Source organism: Zootoca vivipara, chromosome 2 (assembly GCF_965207765.1).
Source record: "Zootoca vivipara chromosome 2, rZooViv2.hap1.1, whole genome shotgun sequence".
In the NCBI taxonomy this organism is placed as follows: Eukaryota; Metazoa; Chordata; class Lepidosauria; order Squamata; family Lacertidae; genus Zootoca; species Zootoca vivipara.
In genome coordinates, this window is record NC_142584.1 from 21,405,750 (window position 1) to 21,429,747 (window position 23,998).

The following is a 23,998-nucleotide window of genomic DNA, read 5'->3' on the forward strand; positions in this document are numbered from 1 at the left end:
TGTCAAAGAGGAAAACAGCTACCAGATTTTTAGAAGACATCTGAAGGCAGTCCTGTTTAGGGGGGCTTTTAATGTTTAATAGATTATTTTATTTCATTTTTCTGTTGGAAGCCGCCCAGAGTGGCTGGGGAAACCCAGCCAGATGGGCAGGGTATAAATAATAATAATAATAATAATAATAATAATAATAATAATAATAATAATAATAATAATTGGTAGTTTCAGCACTGCCAGAATTGCACGAGGAACTGCTTCACATTGCAACTTGCCACATGGAGCAGCATCTATGAATGAGGCTTTAGTTTCAGGAACCTGCCACCACACCACTGACCAGGCCTAAGACAATTAAAGATGTTCAGAATGATCAAGTGACAGAACTTTCACCTGTACTGTTACACTCCAGACTACAGGTGGAAGGTTGTAAATTCAAATGCTCCTCTATGTTAAAAACTCCCTGCCTGTGGATAGCTAGCATGTCAGGGAGAAGGGATTCTGGCCTAGCTTTCTTAATGCCAGCTTTCAATATGGATGGATTGCCTTCATATGAGGCATTAAGGGGTGCTTAAACATGTGAACATCCCATGCATACCTTGAAGTACTAGAGTCCTAGGAAGGGTCCTGCCGCATCATATATCTGAATGTTTTCTAAATCATTTTTTTAAATGACAGTTGAAACAAGAGTGTAAGTAGGTACCCTCCTCTTCAAAGTGAAGCACCTCAGTTTTCAAACGTAATCCATTCCGGAAGACCGTTCGGGTTTTGAAACGTTTGAAAACCAAGGACTCAACAGCCGACAGCTAGGCCTCAGGATCTTGCACTCAACGGAAGCCACGTGGCATGTTCGACTTCCGAGGCGTGTTCAAAAACCGAAGCATTTACTTCCGGGTTTACGGCGTTTGAAAACAGAAATTTTCATCAACGGAGATGTTCGGTACCTTTCCCAGAACTGATTAGCTTCTACAAACACCATCTTTGGAGTTCATACAAACACCTACTCCATCTTTTCCTCCAAGTGCACATGATCTACACCTTTAAGATTTCACTAAAAAGGCAGGGTGATCTTATGGCTTACCGTAGTCGGTATCATCTGCTGCCCACTGCTGGGTCGGCCAAAAATACGGTGTCTGTAAGGAAGAACACAAAAACTCAGACCCAGGTTATCAATTGATTCTTTAACTAAATTCTTCTAAATCATTCTACCAGCTGGCATGTGACTGGCAGCCCTGCATATTTTTAATGTTTTTGTAAATGTATGTTCTCAGCTATTTTATATACATTCTGAAAGAGGCCTGGAGAACAGAAGAATCTTTTTAAAAAAAGGGGGGCAGGGAAAGGCAAGCCCCCAATCCTTGGGGTTTGGGTGTTATTTGTTTTGTTTCTGTTATTGCTTTTTATATGTATTTTGTGTTTTTTATCATGTTTTTAGGCTCTGAACCACCCTAATATTTGCAAACGAAGGGTGGTTATACAAATATTAACAACAACACTTGGAATAGTAACATTCACTGGATGTTGCAGCTGCAGCTCTCTCCCTATGTGAACACCACATAGGGAGTGGCCCCTTCCCACTTTCTGGTCCAAATAGATAACATCCCAAACTAGGGATGTAAGAAGGCATTGGTTTCCATTCCGACCCATATTTGTCACATGCAGCGCTGCTTCCATTCCACTGCATTTCAGCCTTCCGTAAAACCATGCCATTCGGTCACATTGTCTGCTGTAGCGAAATTTTGCACAATTAACCATGTAATTATCATGTTATTCCACACCATTCCTTTCAATGCAAAGGAAACGCAATGCAATAGGGGAGAGTTATCCATTGGGGACTAACGTCTGCAGACTGAAAATAACAACAACAGTGAATGCAAATCAAATTCGCCGAATTGACGTCTGTCCAGGAAATGTGATGGTTAAGTGAACACCAACGATTTCCACTCCACCTTCCACCAGAATTTTCCAACATCTCTACACCCTTCCTGTGTGTGTATGTGAGAGAGACAGAGGGGGGGAAATGGGAGGGTGCCGTATCACTACATTGCCATTGCTTCCCCTTCGCCTGGATTGTTGCCAGCTTCCCAGGCCACTGCAGCCAGGCCCACCGGTCTCTGACAGATTCTGTCAGGGAGTTAAAAACGAGAGCTTTTGTGTACTGTTGCTGCCAAATTCAGTGAGGAGAAGTACAGATGGGGTGGAGTGGAGAATAAAGAGAAGCAGAAGAAAATGGGAACTGGAAGAAGTAAAAGGGAGCAACCGAGGACCCAGTAAGATGGGGAAAGAGGAAGTAACCGAGATAGGGGTAGAGAGAGAAAAGAGCGAGCACCAGACCCGTACGGGTGCGAGTCCCAAATGTACACTTGCCCTGGGCCTAGGAGGGCAAAGCCAGCCAGGGGGTCCTGCAAGGAACCGGGTGCTTTTTTGTTTGTGTTTATAACTTTATTCTAAAACGACTTCTGCCCAGGGCCTCAGACAAGTTCTGCTTGTCCCTGGTGAGCACTATGGTGCGAAGGGAGAGAGGGGAAAAGAGGTAAAAAGGGGTGGGCAAGCAGACATGTTGGATGAGTGGCAGAAATGGGGGTGCAAATACAAGGGTGCTATGCGGAAAGATTTATAATTTATTTAGGAGACCACCGTAAACAAATGAAAAGACTGGAGGATTCTAATAAGACTTGTAATGTAACAAAGACTATGGACAATATGGAGACATATAAAATATGGATGATGAACTTTATAACGCAGTTGGAAATGTTGACAATGGGACCCAGGGAGGGGATGGTGGGGAGTCTGGAGATTCAGAGAAATCTCTAAACGTGAACATGTATTTGGTATTGTTATAACTTTACACTTTCAAAATAAAAATAAAAATTATTTCAAAACAAAAACAAGAGTGCTATGGGATGCTGGCTTTTGTTGGTAAAATGAGAAAGAGGCAAGGATGGGTGCAGAGACCGGAGGCTGCAGGGTTAAAAGAGGAGGTGAGTGAGGCCTGTAGTGGTGCAGAAAGGGAGACCTAGAGGGAGAGAGGGAGATCAGAAATAAATTCATTTAAAGGGGGATCCACTGAAGCAAATTGCAATAAAAAAATGTTGTTCCGTGGCTAAGTGCTGGGGCCTTGCCGAGTTAGCAAAAACTGCCCTCAGAGTTCAGCAGCGCCGGGAAAGGGACCCAACAAAGAAGAGGATAATTTTCCTTGTGTGTATTTTTAGGTTGCTGAACCCCTGAGGGGAGGAACCTGTCATACCTATTCTTTGCAAAGTGACATGTACACAGATCACAGTATAAAAATAATGAACAGTAAAATTACAGCCGCAGCCCTTCCTCTACACAGCACCCCTACGCAGTTATTTGAGTTGCGCACCTGCTAACATTAAAACAGTCTAGTTAAAACATTTTAAAAAGCTAAATGTAGCGCGATGAAGCCACTAAAAAGTCTTCCAAATAAGGATATCTTTCAACGTTTCCGAAAGGCTGGCAAAGAAGGACCCAGGTGAAAGATAAGGCAAAGTCACAGATTGAAAGGACTGTGAAAAGCTTCTCAGAGTTAAGAGTGAGCAGGAATGAGTTGCCAAAGGCTTTAAAGAAGTCTTAAAGTCTGTGGCCCCACTTCACCCATCCTATTAAACCATCGGTAAAATAAAAGCATCGCTTAACGTGAACAAGCAGCGTGCAGGTGGATGTTGCTTGAAAGTTCCCTGTTTGTGACCCTCAACCCACGTGCTGCAACACTAGGGAAGAATCAAGTAATACTCTGGCTTTTCATTACATCCGAACCCAGGCTTGTTGTTCCCCTTCAAATGAACCATGGTCCGAAGCCAAGGTTTGGTTCTGGCTTACCACTCATGGTTTGGTGAAAACAAGTCCCGGTTCAGAAAAGATGCCAAACCAGACTATGATAATGTAAATCCTTATAAATCTTGGAATACGCTTATATTAGAAGAGTTATGGTAACCTGTTGCTTTAAAGAAACTGATGATTTAGCAAGAAGCTGTCCCTACTGGGATAGAAGGTCAGCTAATACGCAAATCACAAAGATACAGCTCACAAGCTAAGAACATAATTTGATACATGGTACACGTAACACAGGTTCCCAACACGCATACTAACTCACAATGTAACAGATCACGGTGAGAATCAAAGTTTAGTTAGCGGTGCTTATTGCGCATGCGTATTAAATATGAAATGAGGTAATGATGAATATTAAATATACAATGATGTAATGATTTATGTGATTGGTTAAATCAAGATCCTTTGTCTGAAATGTTATAAATTCCTCTGCCCCACATTGGGCGGGGTTGCAGTTTTGCAAAAAGATTCGACTGTAACCTTATTGATTTGCAATAAACATAATGGACTCCTAACTCCTCTTGTCTCTGAGTCTTATTGGCCTAACTCAGATGATAAGCCATTTTTTGGCTTGCAACAATAGGAGCCAACTCCTATGGGCCAAGGTCCCTTTGCCCCCCCCCCCTAAAATATTTGGGGGCGGACACCCCTCAAAGTTGATGGGCATTGCCATTCAAATGGTATGCACGTTTTGTAATTGATTGTGTGGGGTGGGTTTTGTAATTGATTGTGTGGGGTGGGTCTTACCTCCCCCCCCCATATTTTATTTCCGTTGGCACCCCTGTATTGGCATATTTCTTCCCTAGAGTGGCAGCAGTCAGAGTGGGGTAAGAGCTAAGTGCCCACGATTTCAACAACATGAACTTTCACAGTTAACCACAGTTAATTCCATCTATGGTTTGTTGCAAGGGTGGGGAATCTCAGGCCCAGAGGCCGAGTGTGGCCTTCCAGGCCACATGCAACAGTCTCCCCCCCCCCAGGCCATACCCCTTCCTCCTAGGCCACTCCCCTCACTGGGGATCAAGTGTTTTGAACTGGGATAAGGCCTTGCTAGGATGGAGAGTCCGGTTTTTGCATGGCTGGAGCACTGCTGACTGTACAAATGTAAAGCAGGCACCCCCAAACTGCGGCCCTCCAGATGTTTTGGCCTACAACTCCCATGATTCCTAGCTAACAGGACCAGTGGTCAGGGATGATGGGAATTGTAGTCCAAAACATCTGGAGGGCCAAAGTTTGGGTCCCTCTGCAGCTTGAGTCCCGGCTCCTCTGGGTTGCATCCCCAGTGCAGTTTTCTGTGAAGCAATGTGAACCTTGAGTTGAAAAAGGTTTTAACCTGATATGTGAATGAGGTTTATGTGAAAAGTCTAAAAGACCTTAGCAGGATTCCATTTCTTCTGCTTGTGGCTCACTGCTCTGCTCACCTGAAACCTGTAGAGGCTGCTGTCTGGTCTGAGAATCAGATTCTTCGGATCCTGAAGAGGATAGATGTAGCCGTACCTGATAATCATACTTCCCAAACTGAGTGCCTCTAAAAAAGAAAGATATCAGCGGCCTTCACTGGCACACACAGAGCACAGCCAAACATGCAGAAACAACCAGCTATTAAAAAGACAAGAATTCAAATACAGTGGTACCTTGGTTCTCAAACTTAATCCGTTCCAGAAGTCTGTTCCAAAACCAAAGCGTTCCAAAACCAAGGCGCGCTTTCCCATAGAAAGTAATGCAAAACGGATTAATCCGTTCCAGACTTTTAAAACCAATCCCTAAAGCAGCAATTTAACATGAATTTTGCTATCTAACAAGACCATTGATCCAGAAAATGAAAGCAATAATCAATGTACTGTACTATTCAATAAATAAGACAGTAATGTAGATGTTAAAAATTAAAAGTATTGTTTCTTTCTTCCCTGCACTGATGATAGTCATTGTTTGGATGGGGGGGCTTTAATCCAGTTCCGCAGTCACACAATCAATCAATCAATCAATCAATCAATCAATAGCTGAAGTGGGTTCCACACAATCACAAAAACGAATTAACCGAAAAAGCCTCAAAAACAAAAACGCAAAATAAATAGCAAAAACAAAAGTGCCAAACTTAATCCGTTCCAAAAATCCGTTTGACCTCCAAAATGTTCGAATACCAAGGCACAGCTTCTGGTTGGTGCAGGCGCCCCGGAAACAATAGCTGACAGCCGCATCGGACGTTTGGCTTCCGAAAAACGTTGGAAAACCGGAACATTTACTTCCGGGTTTTCGGTGTTTGAGAACCAAGGCGTTTGAGAACCAAGGTACCACTGTACTGTAGTGTGGAGGAAAAGGATGGGGAGGAACCTTGGCCAAACGCCACCTGTGTTTCCCGCCAAAACTTACCTTCGTCGGTAATCTGAAGGCGCTGCATAAGCCACTGCAGCATATCGGAACCTGGAAAGCAAGGGCAAGAGCAGACGGTGTAAATAATCAGAATAACAAAATTTCACATTCTGACCTCTGTGACCTGCTTACAGGAACAGCCTCTCACCTGGAAAGCTCCCCCCCCCAATGGGAAATGCAGATCCAGACCTGCAGCTCCCACCCTCAGCCGCTACAAGAGACTCGTCAGACTGGAAATGGGTAACAGTCCCCCCCACCCAAGGAGGTTTCAAACATAGTTTGAAAAAGTGACAGTCACTTATACACATGTACGCTCGTCCCACTTTGACTTCTCTTTGTATTTGATATTTTATTGATTTGTTTCAGAAGGGCAAACATTTGTCCATAGCAAGGCTGTGTCATTTGTTGTTGTTTAGTCGTTCAGTCGTGTCCGACCCTTCGTGACCCCATGGACCATAGCACGCCAGGCACTCCTGTCTTGCACTGCCTCCCGCAGTTTGTGTCATAGCAAAGCGTAAAAAGAGGGAGGGAGGGAGGGAGATCCGGCGAAGGGCGCGAGAGGGCGATCCCCCAGCCACGCCACGGTTTAAGTTTTGCCACAGCCACGCCTCCCACCAGTGCTGATTGGACAGCGGCCGGATGGTGTCGGCCTCTGCCCCCAGCTGGATCACTGCGGGGCCCAAGCCTCGCCAGCAACACCACCCACCAAAAAAGGTAAGCAGACAAGCTTGACACACAAGGGACAGTAAGGAAAGAGAAAAATCAAAACCAAAGCTTGGCCACCCATTTCCTACACCAGATGTTCCTATGATGACCAGCTGGCACAGTTCTGGGGAAGGAGGTACTTGATGGAACTTTGCATTCAGCAAAGTTGATGAAATGACACATGCTTCCTATTTCCCCCACAGAAGAGTCGATGGAGTGTGCTGTGGTTCACAACTCTCCCAATGAGTCTGTCTCCTGGCTAGTGATCTTTTACTTGTTATGCCAACAAGGACCAGAATAATTATTGGGAACCATGTGCACAGCGTTTGAAACTCCCACTGTTCTAGGCGCATTTTGCAACAGGGGATTTCGTTAATGCAAGCTGTTTCTGAGCTCTGGGCGCAGTAACGCGCCTAAGATTTCAGATTAAAACTGCCACTGCTGGAAGAAAAGGAGGACCTTTTACTGCCTCCCCACTTCCAGCTACTCTCTGAAGACTGGAGAAGGGACCCTCATAAGAATATTAGAGGGGTGGGCAAGGGAAGCATGGCTTTGTTTTTTGCAGTCTTTAGATGAGGACTAGATCATGTGAAAAATGAACACAGGACTTTAGCTGCACTTCATTCATTTTCAGTTTTATATTCTTGTTATTAAGAAGCGTGCCTAAACACTCCATTGCAGCACCCATAACCTAGGTTTAAGGTTAGCTCCTAGCTTTCATATTTCAGTTTCTAACACTGTATGCGCAGTTTCTGAGTCACAGGCTGGTTGGTCATACGTTTTTTAATGACACGTTGTTGTTGTTGTTGTTTTTTAAAAAAATAGCAGGATGAATAAATATTTGAGTTTACCAGTACATCCCTTTCTCCGATGAGCATTCAAAATCATTTGTGTCATTTTTAACTGACTTGAAAATGTGGAGAACTAAACTTAAGGGGTTGGGGGGTGCAATGGAAACACAGAGAATCTGAAGTTGAAAGTTAGCTATCTGGGAACAAAGCAGTTTTAGGGCAGTAAACTATTCTGGTTCATTTGGTTAAAAACATCAGAGGTTGCATGGAAGTCTTAGCAATACAGCAACCAAGGTGAGAGGGGTGGGATGACAGGAGATGCTCTGCTCTTGTGATGTTGCACTTTCTGTTCAACTTCTAAAAGCCGGAGGATGAAATAACTGCCTTCTCATCCTCTCACCAACTCCTTCATAGCAAATGGGCTGACGGGAGTTTTAGACCGAAACATCTGGAGGGCACCAGGTTGGGGAAAATTGGTCTATTTTTTTATTTTAAAAATACACTTCAGGAGCTAATATTATGACTCTAATGATCTAAATCCCTCTGCTTTCTAAAAGCTCATATTTCTGCCAGTTCTCGATGCATATGTTTTACTGCATATTTTCGTGAAAGAGGGAGAGTATTCAGATTTGCCACTGAAAGGCTAAATCATAATCCAGCGTCAGGGGAAACGGAATTGTGTTCTCTCGACAAGGTGACTCATTGGGAACCTTATTATTTCCTGCGCGAAAGAGAAAGGGCAAGCGAGCCAGGAGCTGTGCAATTCAATTAAAGGTTTGTAAATTAAAATGGAACACAAAGAGATATGTCAGATTTCAGAGGCCAGAGCTTGTAACTTGGGGAGCAAAAAAAAAAAAAAAAAGGACGCATGGAACCAGTACGAAAGGACTCATTACCATCTTCAATAGAGATATGTTTGGTGAGCTGTAGGGGAATTGATTGCGTGGAGGAAATTTGATAAATAAGCCACAGAATGCTTCATTTCAAAGGCATTAAAAATATATATACTGGTACATAGATACATACAGAAAAAATATAGTATCAACCAGTTGGAGTCGGGAGAAGAGTTTAATACATATCATGAATGAATCTGGCATTAAGCCACCCCTGTTTCTGCCACCGATCTTTGTACTCTGCACGGTAAAAGGTAAAGGTAAAGGGACCCCTGACCATTAGGTCCAGTCGTGACCGACTCTGGGGTTGCGGCGCTCATCTCGCTTTACTGACCGAGGGAGCCAGCGTAGAGCTTCCAGGTCATGTGGCCAGCATGACAAAGCCGCTTCTGGCGAACCAGAGCAGCGCACGGAAATGCCGTTTACCTTCCCGCCGGAGCAGTACCTATTTATCTACTTGCACTGACATGCTTTCAAACTGCTAGGTTGGCAGGAGCTGGGACCAAGCAATGGGAGCTCACCCCGTCGCGGGGAATTGAACCGCCAACTTCTGATCAGCAAGCCCTAGGCTCTGTGGTTTAACCCACAGCGCCACCCGCGTCCCAGGTGGTAGGAAAGGTTAAAACTAGAAGTTTTAAATAGGGCAAGGCTTCAGGAATGCACTCCGTCCCTGAGCATGTCCTAATCTTCATCTCCAAATGCCTCCCCAATGCAGATTAAAAATGTTAACCTTTCCTGACATTGCGCTGATCACTTGAGACTTTTGCCAAGCAGCCAGGAGCTCTTATCCCTACTATCTGCTTCCTGAAATAGATGAAATTAAAAGATTAGCCTGTAACTCAGACCTGTGCTAGGCAACCCAGCTTGCACCTGTTCTTCTCCCTTAAAGAGGCGGTGCTTATTTTCTGAATCCTGGGGAAATGATCATCCATCCCTAGCAGGATGTGAGTGGAGCTGTTCCTGTTTATTCCAGGCGAAACTGTGGCCTAAGATCTCTAAAGTTCATACAGTTGTAGCCAATGCTGTTGCTCAGCTGCGTTTATTCATCGCTTACTCTGTAAAGTACCTCGAAGCGGCTTATAATGATAAAAAAACACATATACAGTGTGTAATTTAAAATGCATCAAAATGATATAAAACATTATTGACTAAAAATGCTCATCCTGCAATAACATAAAAGGGGGGGAATCTTGCTGTCAGAGGGTCGTCGTGGCTACTCTAGAGTAACTCCGCTTGAGTCCAGTTTGTCTTCAAAGACGTTTATTGTGCTAATTATTTACAGTGTAGAGACAGCTTAAAAGCATGACCTCTCATCCCGAACCAGAATCCGGCAATGGCGTACCTCTGTTCCTACGCCAGCAAAGTAGTCTGGGCACCCCAAAACGCCGCCCCCTTGACCTGTGTTTCTGGCGCCGGAAGGAGCGATGCCCTTTCAGTTTCCTCCCTCAGCAGTCGGTTCCCTGGCTCTGCCGTATTCCCAAGCGTCTGCCTGCCTCCCTCCGCCTCCGAGCTTTCCCACTGTCCTTCACTCTGATTTCTCTCCCTCTCCGAGTCTCCTCTTCCCCCTCTGGCTGCTTCAGAACCACTGGTGCTCTCTGTACTTGATGAGGTGGACGTTAGGATGATGGGGGCTGGCTCCCTGTAGGGAGTCCCCCTTACACTTACCCTAAGAGCCAACTTCTTGGGTGAACAGGAATATATTTACCTGATAATGATGGTGCCAGGGGCAACACTTACATTCAACTATCGGAGAGCCACCAGTGAAAAGGCCCGTTCTTGTGTTGCCACCCTCCAGACCTCCCTCAGTGGGGCACATCAAGGAGGGAGTCGGATGACAAACATGGAGTCTGAGTAGATTCATGCAGGGAGTGGCGGATCCTAAGGTATTAGGGTTCTGATCCTCATAGTGGTTTAAAGCTCAAAAACAACACTTTCAATTGATCTGGGAGCTGATCAGCAGCCAGTGCAGCTATGCTAAAAACGGAGCTATATGCTCAGACCTCCTACCTCTGATCAACCATCTGGCCAACAAACTCTGCACTAGCTGCAGTTTCTGAAGAATCTTCAAAGGCAGCCCCTTGTGCAATGCACTGCAGCAATAAGGTTTCCTTCATTGCATATCTTTAGATGCCATTCTAGGTCCGTATAGTTAAAGCTATGGTTTTCCCAGTAGTGATGTATGGAAGTGAGAGCTGGACCAGAAAGAAGGCTGATCGCCGAAGAATGGATGCTTTTGAATTATGGTGCTGGAGGAGACTCTTGAGAGTCCCATGGACTGCAAGAAGATCAAACCTATCCATTCTGAAGGAAATCAGCCCTGAGTGCTCACTGGAAGGACAGATCCTGAAGCCGAGGCTCCAAGACTTTGGCCACCTCATGAGAAGAGAAGACTCCCTGGAAAAGACCCTGATGTTGGGAAAGATTGAGGGCACTAGGAGAAGGGGACTAGAGAGGATGAGATGGTTGGACAGTGTTCTCGAAGCTACGAACATGAGTCTGACCAAACTGCGGGAGGCAGTGGAAGACAGGAGTGCCTGGCGTGCTCTGGTCCATGGGGTCACGAAGAGTCGGACATGACTAAACAACAACAACAACAACAGATGCCATTCTTCTCCCAGGCCTTTGACCAATGAAACTATCTATGGCATTTAAAACTGTGAGGTGTTGTTTTTGTTTTTTTACTATGATATGCAATTTTGGGTCTTTATTTTGCAAACCGCCCTGTGGTCCTCGGTTGAAGAGCAGCATGGAAACTTAGTTAATAAGAATAAGAAAAAAAAATTCAGTTATTCCCCCCTCTATCCTGCACACACACAGGGCCGGCTCTAAGGCAAGGCTGGGTGGCGCTGCGCCCGCCAGACAACCGCGGTGGGGGGGGGGCGCCGGAGCGATTTTCGCACCACGGCGCCCGGGCGCCCAATATGCTTAAGACGGCCCTGCACACACACATGCACACACAGAAACCAAACAAACACACAATGCCCCGTAAATATGCTCTGGAGCAGGCATCCCCAAACTTCAGCCCTCCAGATGTTTTGGACTACAATTCCCATCATCCCTGACCACTGGTCCTCTTAGATAAGGATCATGGGAGTTGTAGGCCAAAACATCTGGAGGGCCGCAGTTTGGGGATGCCTGCTCTGGAGAGTTCCCCAACCTTCTGAAGCTGATATCGGGAGCTGGAGCTGCAGAGATTGGGGGAAGCATGGAATACTGCACCCCTCCTTGTTGGAAGCCTTACAATCAACTGCTAGATACAACCCCCAGAAACCTTTTTCAATTATCAGCATCAAATCAATAAAAATTCAGTGTTAGCAGGACTGTAAAGATGTTTGGCATCCAGAGAAAGGCAGCTCTGATTTAAAAATAGAAAGTACCCCATTTTCCTGTTGCCTCAGTCAAAGACAAGACTGATTTTATACTGTTATAGGAGATGTTAAAAGTTCGGTGAATGTTGATATTCTCATGTGAATGCTCGCTACCTTCAGCCTTTCTCAACCTTGGGTCCCTAGATGTTTTTGGCCTACAACTCCCATCATCCCTGACCACTGGTCCGGTGAGCTAGGGATCATGGGAGTTGTAGGCCAAAAACATCTGGGGACCCAAGGTTGAGAAACACTGAATGGATTGGATTCTATTTGTTTAATATTCAAACTGCCCTGGAATTTTTTAAACCACAGGGCAGCATACAAGTATATCAATCAATCAAACAAACAAACAAACAAATAAATACGGTAGTGTCCTGGTTCACATGACACAGCCAGTCAAACTATGGTGTACCAAGACTGCACTGATATGCAGTCAAATAACGCTCAAGGCAGCTAGCAATCATAATAGCAATACCAATAATATTGCTATCAGCAATATTAGGAAGGGAAAACAAAGCAAACAAAACAGCGATAAACTCAATATAAATACCAATCTAAACGAGTTTTAACAAATTTAGCATTCAGCTTGTGGCCAGAGCGTGGTCTTGGAAAATTTCACAGAACTGTTTTCCCCGACCTCACGGCAACTTTCCGTACACACCTTGTACCGAAGTTGAAAATCAACTTCACTCTTTTGAATAAGTCAACAATTGTTCCGGGTGAGTCCATGCTCATTTGGCAAACTCACTAAAACAGGTTCCTACAGGGCTGCTGGTTCTTCACCGAGAGACTGTGCCTATGCCTTTAAATATCCTAAGACACAATGACAGAATGCAGCTGTTGCACATGACCCACTCCCCTCCTCTGTCTGTTGTGGAGCAAAATTAAAATCTGCTGGCCATAGCAATCGTCAGATTGGCAAAGAAACAGTGTGGGACAGGCAAAGGCTGTGCTTTCTCTCTGTGCCTTGGAACATTTAAAGGAACAATCTGTGGGTTAAGAGCTGGTCTCCTGAACTTATTGGAATATTACCAGGGAACGGTGGAACTCGTCATACAATCAGAGCCCGAGTAGTCCTAGCTAAAAAGAAACGAACAAGTTCTGTTTTCTTCTGTGAATCTACCCCTTGGACTGAGCTTTTTAAGCACATTTGCTTGGTTCTGGTTTTCCACTGAATTCAACCACAATGTACTTGGCGATGCTCTGCAGTTTAGTTCCTTCATTAGAAAGATCACACCAATGCTCCTCGTAACAGGGGCAGAGGGTCAGGTTGACCCCTGTCAAGGATGCAGGCCCAACGGGGGCGCAGAAATCATGCCTCTCCACTCTTGGCTTGGAGTGGCTAGGATTTTGCCCACCCATCTACCCGACTGTTCGCTGGGCCACTCTTCTACTGCTCTGGATGAGGCACTAATCTCCTCTGGGCGCCTCGGCAGAGAAACACAAGGGATGGGGGCAGGCACAAATACAGCTCCTTGCCAAGAGCACAAGGGAGCCTAGGTACGCCTTTGCTTCATAAAGGCACAAAGGAACTACTGTACTGTGAACCATAACTTCCCCTTCCAGTTCTACCTGCTAATTTCAATTGACTTCCAGGACACCTTTGTCTTCAGCGAAGAGGGTTTGGTACATATAGCAAGGGCAAAATGGTAGTAAAGTATTTACAACATGCTCTGGAGCTTGCTTGCTTTTTTTTTTCTTTTTTAAATAATCCACAAGGAGGTGCTTAGAGTATGTTTGCAGGGTTGCCTTGAGTGAACATAGCTGGCAGGCACCAAAGTACAATTGTTGTTGCAGCACACTCAATAGACAGTAATGACAGGCTCGCAACTTCAAAGCACCACCGCTACCTGCCTATTTCCGATTCAGTGTGTTCTGAGGGAAGAAATGCTGTAATTTACAGGCATAGGAGTAGGTTGGATATTTTGCTCCCTTTTCTGTGATCCCGGGACAGCACAAACATTCCTTATCATAAATTGTCTTCTTTTGCGGTGTCAGGATGGCAATCTCCTTGCAGCTGAAGGACTGTGACTGTCCTCCCAGCACCAGAAAAGTAATTTTGATTGTTGGATTATTTAAAACATAATAATAATAATAATAATAATAATAATAATAATAATAATAATAATTTATTTATACCCCGCCCGTCTGGCTAGGTTTCCCCAGCCACTCTGGGAGGCTTCCAACAGAAATATCAGAATACACTAATTTCTTAAAGATTAAAAGCTTCCCTAAACAGGGCTGCCTTCAGATGTCCTCTAAAAGTCTGGTAGGGGGTAAATGGCTTTTGTTGCACTTTGTGGCTGCTGCTGTCAGACTTACCAGTCATTGCATGCGGGATGTCGACGACCGTGACCTTCTGAGCGTGCATTTTGATGCCAGAACTTGGCTCCTGCATCTCCACCAACAGAACCTCCAGCTGCAAATTGGACCAGGCGCATGTTAAGAAAAACAAGGGGGAATGTGTCGAGCATGCAAAACAAAATCAAGAGAGTCAAGAAGTTTGATCGGCCTCACTTTCTCTTCCGATATCCCATCAATTTCATAGCTATTCCACTGGTGTTATTGTATTACAGAAAAACCAAATGTGTATTTCATGTGTCCCATGATGCTTGTTGTTGCATTTGGTGGTCAAAGCGTTCCAGTGACAGCTACTACTCATAATACACATACTTCTCACTAGGAATGCATTACATTAGTGGTCAGGCACTCTTACCTGCCAGAGCTCATCCTGCTCTCCTGCTTCCCATTCCCACCCCACATTTCCCAATGGGATTATGATGTTCTTGGGGAAGATAGAGAACAGCAGGGAAGAGGAGAGGAGGAAATAGGGAAGAACTGGGTTGCTCAAGTATTCCTTGAAATTCCGGCCTCAAAGTCCATTGCTAGGCCCGGCTGAGATTCATCAACGCACTTAAAAACTTTACTGAGGTTTTTTGTTTGTTTTTTACTATTCAACTTGAGCAACCCAACAGGTTTGGGAGCCAATCAGGTGGGTGGCTGCCCATCCCTAATCAACAAGAGACAAATAAACAAAGCTGGCAGAAATTAAGAATCTAGGTGGCTGCAAAAGGCACAGACACAAGGCAAAGCAAAAGGAGAAAGCTTAAGGCAATGGTAGCCAACATGGTGCCAATATAAACGTTGTTCAACGCCCATCAGTCCCTCCAGCATGGCCAAAGTTCTGGGATTATGGGATTATGGGAGTTGTGGTCCAACAGCACCTGAGTGGTTAGCTACCCTTGGCCTAAGGTTTTCCAACACTAGACCGTGGGGGGAGAAGAAAAGGAGTATTTCCACATTCACACGCTGACCAAACCAGCTGACCACTTGCCCATGCGGACCAAGACAACTGCAACCTCCGTTGACATTGATTACAAAGGAGAACTGTGAGTCAGTCAGGAGCTCTTGCTGTTAACATATGTCCCTGGAAAGCAAACGGCAGCCACAGGTATGAGGAACAGAAAGGGGACTCAAATGGAAGTGTGGTGGGGAGGAGGGGGAGGAGACAGGGCACCTGAGAGCAGGAGCCAGAATGTTGCTCGACTTGTTCTGGCAAAGCACACAGTAGACAAGGCAGGCTGATCTGCTCCTCTTGCTGGTACTGAAGGTGTGCTGAGCTATAAAATGGTGCCACCATGTGACTCATGACTTACAGGTCACACATCTGTATTTGCTCTTTTCCTTCTTCCTAGCAGAAGGGAGGGGAAAACAAGAGGGCATCTGCCTGTTGGTCCAACCTGATGCAAGACAAAAGGTGGGGGTAAAAGAACTCTACACCTGACAATATATTCATAAGAGATCATAGGGCCTGTCCTAGCTCAGTGTGGGGAGTTGAAGCACATGCGGGATGGAATAAGGACTTCTGCCTCTTGCCTTGTTGTTCTGTATTAAAATAAAGCAGCTGTTGTATGCAGGCAGGGGCTGGAGTAACTGCAGGAACATTCAACCTCTGCAAGAAAGGGGCAAATACGCAGGGCCGTCTTAAGCATCCCTGGCGCCCTGGCGCCGTGGTGCAGCGGATCCCTCCGGCGCCCCCCCGCCCCGTTTCCCAGCGCGGCGGGCAGGCGGGCTCAGCGCGTGCGGCTGCCGGGAGCTGCTGCGTGGCGGGGGGCGGGCTCAGCATGCAGCACGGCTGCCAGGCGCTGCTGCATGGTGGGCAGGTGGGCGCAGCGTGGCTGCCGGGCGCTGCTGCGTGGCAGGCGGGCTTAGTGCGCAGCGCGGCTGCCGGGCGCGGCTGCACGGCGCCGCCCCAGTGGGAGGGCGCCCTGGCGCCCTGCGCCACCCAGCCTGGCCGTAGGGCCAGCCCTGCAAATATGCCTCATTTTTGGACATGGGTCTGGAGAATTTGTCTCCTGATTTGGAAGTATTCACCTAAAACCCACAATAATTTGGAAATATGTCCCTCTCCTTAAAGAAACTTTATTGTCTATGGGAGGGATAGAAAATTATGTCTGGCAGTTTGAGAAGTTACAGGAAAGTGGTAATACTGCTCATATCTCTTCCATTTTATCAAGAAGGCTCTGGGCACAGCGGAATAAATTGGATTGCCTAGAGCCTGGAGCACAGTCTCCTTTTTTTCAAATATGGAAGGTAAGTCAAGAAGGAACAATAACATTCCCAATATCTACTGATGCCACCGAAGACTGTTCCATCCTGTTTACCTTTCATTCACTTGAACATAACCCAGAATGCACGTGGCAAGGACCTGGCATGTGGTGCTCACGTCTCAACACTTATCTATTCACACCCAAATAACTGCATCAAAAAGCACTAGTAATACTGTACATCTATGGATCCCACACATGTCCCTAAATGTGTGTTAGGCGCGATTTGTGTTTGCTGCAGGAAACCCTGATGTTTCTTGCAGAAATCAGATAATGTATATGCAAACAAGTCCTTTCAAAGATTAGAAGAATGGCCAAGTACATACCCACCCAAGCCTTCAAGTGTCACAGACCAGATTTTCATGCAAAATACCATTTGCCTAACTTAATTCCCCAGAACAATAGAAGTCAGAAACGTTCCATAGAATCTTCAGTAAGAATCAGAATCTTGCTGCAAGTCTCACTGTGTTCAAAATGAAGCGAATCTCCCAAGCCCCTCTATATCTTTGGCCAAAGTAATTTGTCAGGCTGTGCAGGTTCTTAACATATACAAATATATTCCTACTGCTGCCTTATCCCTACTTGCCTCTGTAAAGAGCAAACAGTGTGTTCAGAAAACTCGCATCAGTCGGATGGTGCAGGGCATACTGTTTTTCTAATGAGCAAATAACTCCAGAGGCTTGTCACTTCCCTCTTCCTGCCGAGTGCCCTCTTGTCATTTAAGAAATATAATATATATCAAAGGGAACAAGGGAGATTGGGTAGGAAGCTTTCATTAGGTGCCGCTGTACTGACTCAGCCACAAACCATGCCTTTTGCTGATGAGGACGCAGCAGGCAACTTTTCCCTCATCTGAGAAGGAAAGTGGCTGCTTATTAAGAGTTCCAATATATTAAAAATTGCTAGCCATGCTGGCAGGCCAACCAATGCCCAGGAGGGCTAGTTTGCATAACAGTCGAGGAAGGAATGGGGAGGAATTCAGTTCAGTTTGCGTTTCAACGCAAGCCTACCTCATTCGCACTTCCTGAAATAATATACCAAATCAAAACACGGCTATCTTTTGAAATTCACACTTCTCCAAATTTTGCGGTGCGGTTCTTTAAACAAATTAAATTGTATGAAAACGTATATGTAAGACGAAAGCACATGTATTAATGGAAATGGTTGAAAGTATCAGGGTGCAATTCAGCTTCCACTGTGGAATCTGCATGTGTGAGAACAGAGGAACCTCCAAACTTCCTAGGCTGGCCTCCTTGCGCTGACCTGTGAGACAAACCAAAATTAACAGATCTGTCTATCCCAAAGATGAGGCTAACAAGCGGTGGAGCTATCTGGTGCAGCTCTATGACCCCAGCACATATTGCGCAAGTGCATGAGGGAGGCTGTGTGTGTGCCCTCTGATGTGAAGGACCATGGGCCAGCACCAACAAGGCCCTGGATCTACTGATGTGCTAAACACTGAATAAGAAACTTGAGGGGAAGCAGCAGGAAACACGGCAGGCATGCCTTGAAATAGGTTTCTGACTGAAAACTTAACTGAAGGAATAAGGGTACTCTATACTTAATAGTCTTATTCTTGTGGTCATGGGCAGGCAGCAAAAACATCAGTGTTGCCATACCTTAGTACCTCCCAGATGCGGGTGGCGCTGTGGTCTAAACCACTGAGCCTCTTGGGCTTGCCAATTGGAAGGTTGGCGGTTCGAATCCCCGCGACGGGGTGAGCTCCCGTTGCTCGGTCCCAGCTCCTGCCAACCTAGCAGTTTGAAAGCACACCAGATAAATAGGTACTGCTCTGGCGGGAAGGTAAACAGCATTTCCGTGCACTCTGGCAGCCAGGGCCGTCTTAAGCCCATCCAGCGCCCTGGCGCTAGGTCCCTCCAGCGCCCCCCTTGAGAGCCTCTCCAAGGGCCCGGGAGTGCCAAGCGGACTGTGGCAGCAGCGGGAGGCCACCTTCGAGGACTCTGCGCTGCACCTCCTTCTTGTTTCCCCAGCGCTGGGTTCCGCTCAGTCAAGCTTCGCTACCAGCGCGCGCACCGTGGAATCAGCAAGAGCTGCTTGGGTGCTGTGCGCGCGCTGGTGGCAAAGCTCAACTGAGCGGAACCCAGCGCTGGGGAAACAAGGAGGAGGCGCAGGAAGCGCGGAGTCCTCGGAGAAGGAGAGAGACGCGGCACAGCCTCTCAGCTAGTGGACCGCAGTCCTGGCCAGATCGCCGGAACCCTGCGCTCACTTGGCGCCCTTCCAGCGCCCGGCGCCGTGGTTCTCCGCACCACTAGCCTCTATGGCTAGGACGGGCCTGCTGGCAGCCATCATGGTGTCCCGTTGCGCCAGAAGTGGTTTAGTCATGCTGGCCACATGACCCGGAAAGCTGTCTGTGGACAAACACCAGCTCCCTCGGCCTGAAAGCAAGATGAGCACCGCAGCCCCATAGTCACCTTTGACTGGACTTAACTTTCCAGGGGTTCTTTACCTTTTCCCTACCTCTCAGACATTCAGCTTGGTGTGTCAAAAGATGTCCCAAGTCTTTCCTTACCTGCTTTTACTGCTCTCTCAGTATCTTTATGTTACATAGGGTTGCCGTATTTCAAAAAGTGAAAATCCGGACACACACAAAATGAAGTTTTTAAACCTATTTTTAGGGAAATCGCCAAAACAACACAACACTTCCGATATGGGCTAACATTTACCCAGATTTTCCCAGACGTTTTAACCACTTTCAGATAATTCTGCCCGGATGCCATTTTTGAAGGACAAATCCTGGCTATTTCCGAGTAATTCTGAACACATAACAGCCCTATGTTACATTGTGTCACCTTGTTCCAGGTTTGCCAGGTGCCCTATATAATGTATTATATAATAAGGCTCACGCAATATCCCTCCCCCACTGAGCTTTTCGGCATCTTCCTCTTGTTATTGAGATATCAATCTACAAATCCTGTCAAACCATCCTTTTCTGACTCTCTTCTTAAGAGGAGTGCATGACTGGTTTGGGACAGTCATTTGCAGCTGCAATCTTCTGATGCCCACTTACCTGAGAGTAAACCCCAATGAACTGAACGAGGCTGGATTATTCTGAGTAGACAAAGGTTGGCAACATCACTGCAGTATAATTTAACCTTTTTTGCATTATGGGGGGGGGGGGGGCAAGGCAGATGGTTCTCAGTACCATCAAGGTACGGACTAGGCCCAGACCTGCTTAACTTCAGCAGAGTGGTGGCCACAGGTGTCTTGAGTTTTAGACCAAATTCTCAGGTATAAAGTGCACAGCAGCATCACGCAAAAGGCTCCGTTCTCCTCAAAGCTTCCCACAGGCATCAATGGGGATGCTTTTTAAATTTTGGAAACAAGTAACGGAAGACAATAGACTTGGGTTGTTGCAGTAAAGCTCAAAAGGGAGAGGGGTGAGCCCTGCAACTTCTTTTTAAATATTAGAGGAAGGCAAGATCTTTACTACCCATCCCATCTTTACTACCTGTGGGCATTTTTTTTATAAACTGAATCCAGTTTCATCTTGTGCTTTATTACAAGTGAACAATATAAGGATAATTTATCATAATCTGCGGCAATAAATAAATAAATCTCCATGTGTGTTTTGGTTTAAGTACAGGCATATTCTGGTAGAGACTATAAGGGTCATCTATTCCAGTGTTTCCCAACCTTGGGCCTCCAGCTGTTTTCGGACTACAATTCCCATCATCCCTGACCACTGGTCTTGCTAGCTAGGGATGATGGGAGTTGTAGTCCAAAAACAGCTGGCGGCCCAAGGTTGGGAAACGCTGATCTATTCCAATCCCCTGACATGCGGGAATACTTTGCCCAACATTGGACTCTCATGCTCTACCGACTGAGCTACGCCAGCTGTCTTAATATAAGGAAAATGTAATTCCTAAACTGATCTTTTTTGTTCCTTCCGAGTTGATCTCCTTGCCTTCAGTGGAATTTGCAAGCATGTAAATCAAAACAGAACATGGCCCAATTGCTCTTTTAAATAAATCTTGACAGGCTCTAGGAACAAACAGTTCGAAAGGAAAACATTGTGGTATCCCGCTTTGAGCATGAAAAGTACAAGTGCTGGTGATGTATGACAAATATTGTGACACAAAATAAATTCACACTCCCTCTCATCTCTCTTCTTTTTTGCTTGTAATCCTGTCGCTGCCTCCTATGTTTGATACTCAGCTAAAACAGCTTAGAGGTGAATGTGTTCCTATGTTGTGCTATAGTGTGTGCGCACACAATCTCACACACACCAGAAATGGGCAGCTGTCCGTATCACTGGGAAGTCAACTAATTCTATTCAGCAGGATAAGCCACAGACAAGAAAGGCAGGAACGTTCAGGGGAGAAAAGCTGGGCTAATACCTTGCCTGCTTAAACTCTTTTCACATATTGGTGCTAATAAAATGCTTTTATATAGATGCTTTGGGGGAAAGAAAGAGGTAGTTAATCCCAAGCAGTTATTTGTCAACATGCTGTTGTCTGTAAGGCTTAAACTATTATAAAGGCATATATACACCCACTTTAAAGTAGATTATGAACAGGCAGAGAAAACAGCTTGCAGCGTCTTTTGAGGGGGCGGAAAGACACCATCAATATGTCAAGTATATTTACTCAAATCAATGGCTTAGGCAGCAGTCTGAACCCCCCCTTACCTGGGAGTAAGCCCCAGTGAATTCAATAGGACTTACTTCTGGGCAGAAATGGTTAGGATTGTACTGTCATTTACCTCCGAAAAAGGTTGATGGAAAAAAGGTGGGTTTTTCTCATCCTTTCTTCTGCATGTTTATGAGTGAGGTAAATGAATGCAAATGAGGTTGGCTCCCTTCTCCAAAATCAAATAATGGATAATGGATTATGTGATGTGGACCTGTTAGCTGCTTAGAGTTGTTGGGTTTTTTTTTCTTAAAATATTAAGCAGTCATAAATTATCTAAATAAATAGGATTCCAAATCTATGTGAAAGGCTGGGAGTACAACACCAGGGAGTCGTAGATCATCTAGATTAATAACCACAGCATAAAAACATCTGGGTCTACATGGGGTTAGGACGGAACTGCAGCAATGAATAAAGCTGGGAGGGGGACGTGAAATTAACCGGGTTACAGTTCAGTGCTGAATTAGGGCTGCAAACCCCATGGGTGATGGGCTTTTATCCCTCAAAATTAAAATATGAATGGCCATCAAAGCAAAAAAACCCAAACCCCTCCATGCAAGAAATTGTAGCCTTACGAATGAGGTAAAATAACAAGAACTATTTACTTATATAAAAAATAATTATATATCCAAAATTCTTAGAGCTGCTCAGCTTTATTTCAAGCAGCTACTGCTGCGCCCACGCACAAACAAACTGTGTGTAACAGGTTGCTTTCATAAAACAGGGGTATTTGCCTTTACAGTATTTGCTCTGTAGCAAAAGGACTGGGGGAAACAGCAAGCAAAGATTCTTTTTAAAATACTCCGCTAATGGAACCATAGGCTCCTTGGAAAATAATTAATTCTGAAAACTGTAAGAGATGGCACACCTTATCCGGATAACATGCCTATTGTTTGCATGCAAAAATCTTCGTGATATACAATCCTGGTCAGAGGGCAGGTGTTTCCCAGATGTGTTCGGGGTTCCTGCACTAGCCAGTTCCATCTATTTATCTGGTAGCTACTAGACTCTTAAAATAATAGTAAGTTACCTTTTTCAAGAATGCCATTCTTGGCCTGTAACGCTGCCCTTGATCTATGCGTCTGATGGTCATCGTGGTCTACTTAGCCAAGCCGAAAGCTACAAAAAGAAGAGGAAGGAGGAAAAAAACCCAGGCCTAACCAATTGCAGGGGAGCCGGTCCTCTTGTGGCTGATTTCAGGCAAACTGCATTACTCGAACTCCCCAGCCTAGAGAATAAAGCCAGCGGTGGAATCGGGCACTGTCCCGCCATAGCCAATCAGCAAGGAGCACCGAGGTCTTATTTGCATGCGTCTTTGGAGTCTTTCCAAGCTGCCAGCATTAGGGGGAGCCCACTCATCTATTTACAATACTAACGGGATAAGAAACGGAAGGAGAATTCGGATCGGAAACTAATCTGAATCGTTTACGAGATTAGAAATTGTTAGCAGGTTGCACGTCTCAGCAAAGGAACAAAATTGGAACAGATGCCCCCCCCCCTTTTCTTTCTTCTTAAGGATGAGTCGATGTGTTGAAAAATATGGAAAAACAGGACTTGTTCCAATCTCAAAGGCTGCTTTATCTGGAAACGCTGGATTTATTTAGATCCCCACCTGCAGGTAACGTTATAAACCTGTAAAGCAGCCAGTTGCACTGAGAAAAATACAGGATGCATATTTTCCACATTCCACTGATGTGGAGCTTCTCTGGGCTGTGGTCCAGATCCAGGGCACAAATATTCAGAATCCGGACTGAGGGGGTCTCCATAGCTCATGACCTCACCTGATGATGCTCCCTGTTTGGCTGTTGTAAGCTTCAGAAAGATGCTAAGGCTTGGACATATCTCCCATGGGGAGGAAAACCCAGATAGGCAGAAGCTACTGAAAATGCCTTTGTATGCAGCCTTGCCATATTAAACACAAGAGGGTTGCTTGGAGTCAAAGCTTCAGCCCATTACCACCTGCTGTTCTTGCCCCCCCCCCCAAATAACCAGTATTTGATCAGTGCTCCAATGAACAGAGAAAGTGTCAATGTCAGATGTGCCGTCATCGTGAGCCTACTGTTTGTTCCTGTTGAAAATGTACAATTTCTCCTTCATACCATCAACGTTGGCTGGCTTCCAAACAACCACAACTAGTTCCGCAGACCAAAGTTAGCTTTGGGCTTGCGTTTCTAAAACAACAGCTCTCCACATAATGTATGACAATTCAGTTTTTTGAATTGAGGGGACCTTTCAAAGGCAGATTGTAATATGGCAATTAGGTCTTCTGTTCATCATCATCATCATCATTGTAATATTTCCCTGGGAATTCCCCAGTCCTGAGCCATACTGAAAGTTGCTCTTTAAGGATCCTAGCCAGCATATGAGTGTTAAACGCAACTGCCATATTGCTTTGAGTTGCTTCATAGGCCACAATTTGTAAATGGAAAATAATAATGATCGGCCAGCCCTAGGCTCTGTGGTTTAACCCACAGCGCCACCCACGTATTCATAAGATACATGCCCTTTTATCCTGAGTTGCAAGTATATACATGCATGGTGATTGGGGGTGGGGAGTTGTAAACAGTGAGGTCAGAAAATGAAATGAAATGCAGAAAGGTGCATGGATACATTACATTATAAACAGCAGCTATTAGCACAGAAGGCAGAGGGCCTTCTCGGTGGTGGCGCCTGCCCTGTGGAACACTCTCCCAACAGATGTCAAAGAGGAAACAACTACCAGACTTTTAGAAGACATCTGAAGGCAGCCCTGTTCAGGGAGGCTTTTAATGTTTA

The 23,998-nt window shown here is 45.5% G+C and overlaps 1 protein-coding gene across 1 annotated transcript in view; it reads right to left on the reverse strand.

The window, feature by feature from the left end:
* Positions 1-22,446, reverse strand: part of RGS9 (regulator of G protein signaling 9) — a 69,775-nt gene extending 47,329 nt beyond the window's left edge. Inside the window, exons 1-5 of the mRNA XM_060271975.2 lie at positions 22,254-22,446; positions 14,290-14,386; positions 6,211-6,261; positions 5,262-5,368; positions 1,073-1,124 (exon numbers count right to left, since the gene is read on the reverse strand). Of these exons, the coding sequence (XP_060127958.2) occupies positions 1,073-1,124; positions 5,262-5,368; positions 6,211-6,261; positions 14,290-14,386; positions 22,254-22,316 (370 nt within the window). The 5' untranslated portion in view covers positions 22,317-22,446. The remainder of the gene's footprint in view (positions 1-1,072; positions 1,125-5,261; positions 5,369-6,210; positions 6,262-14,289; positions 14,387-22,253) is intronic.
* Positions 22,447-23,998: the final 1,552 nt, after the last annotated feature.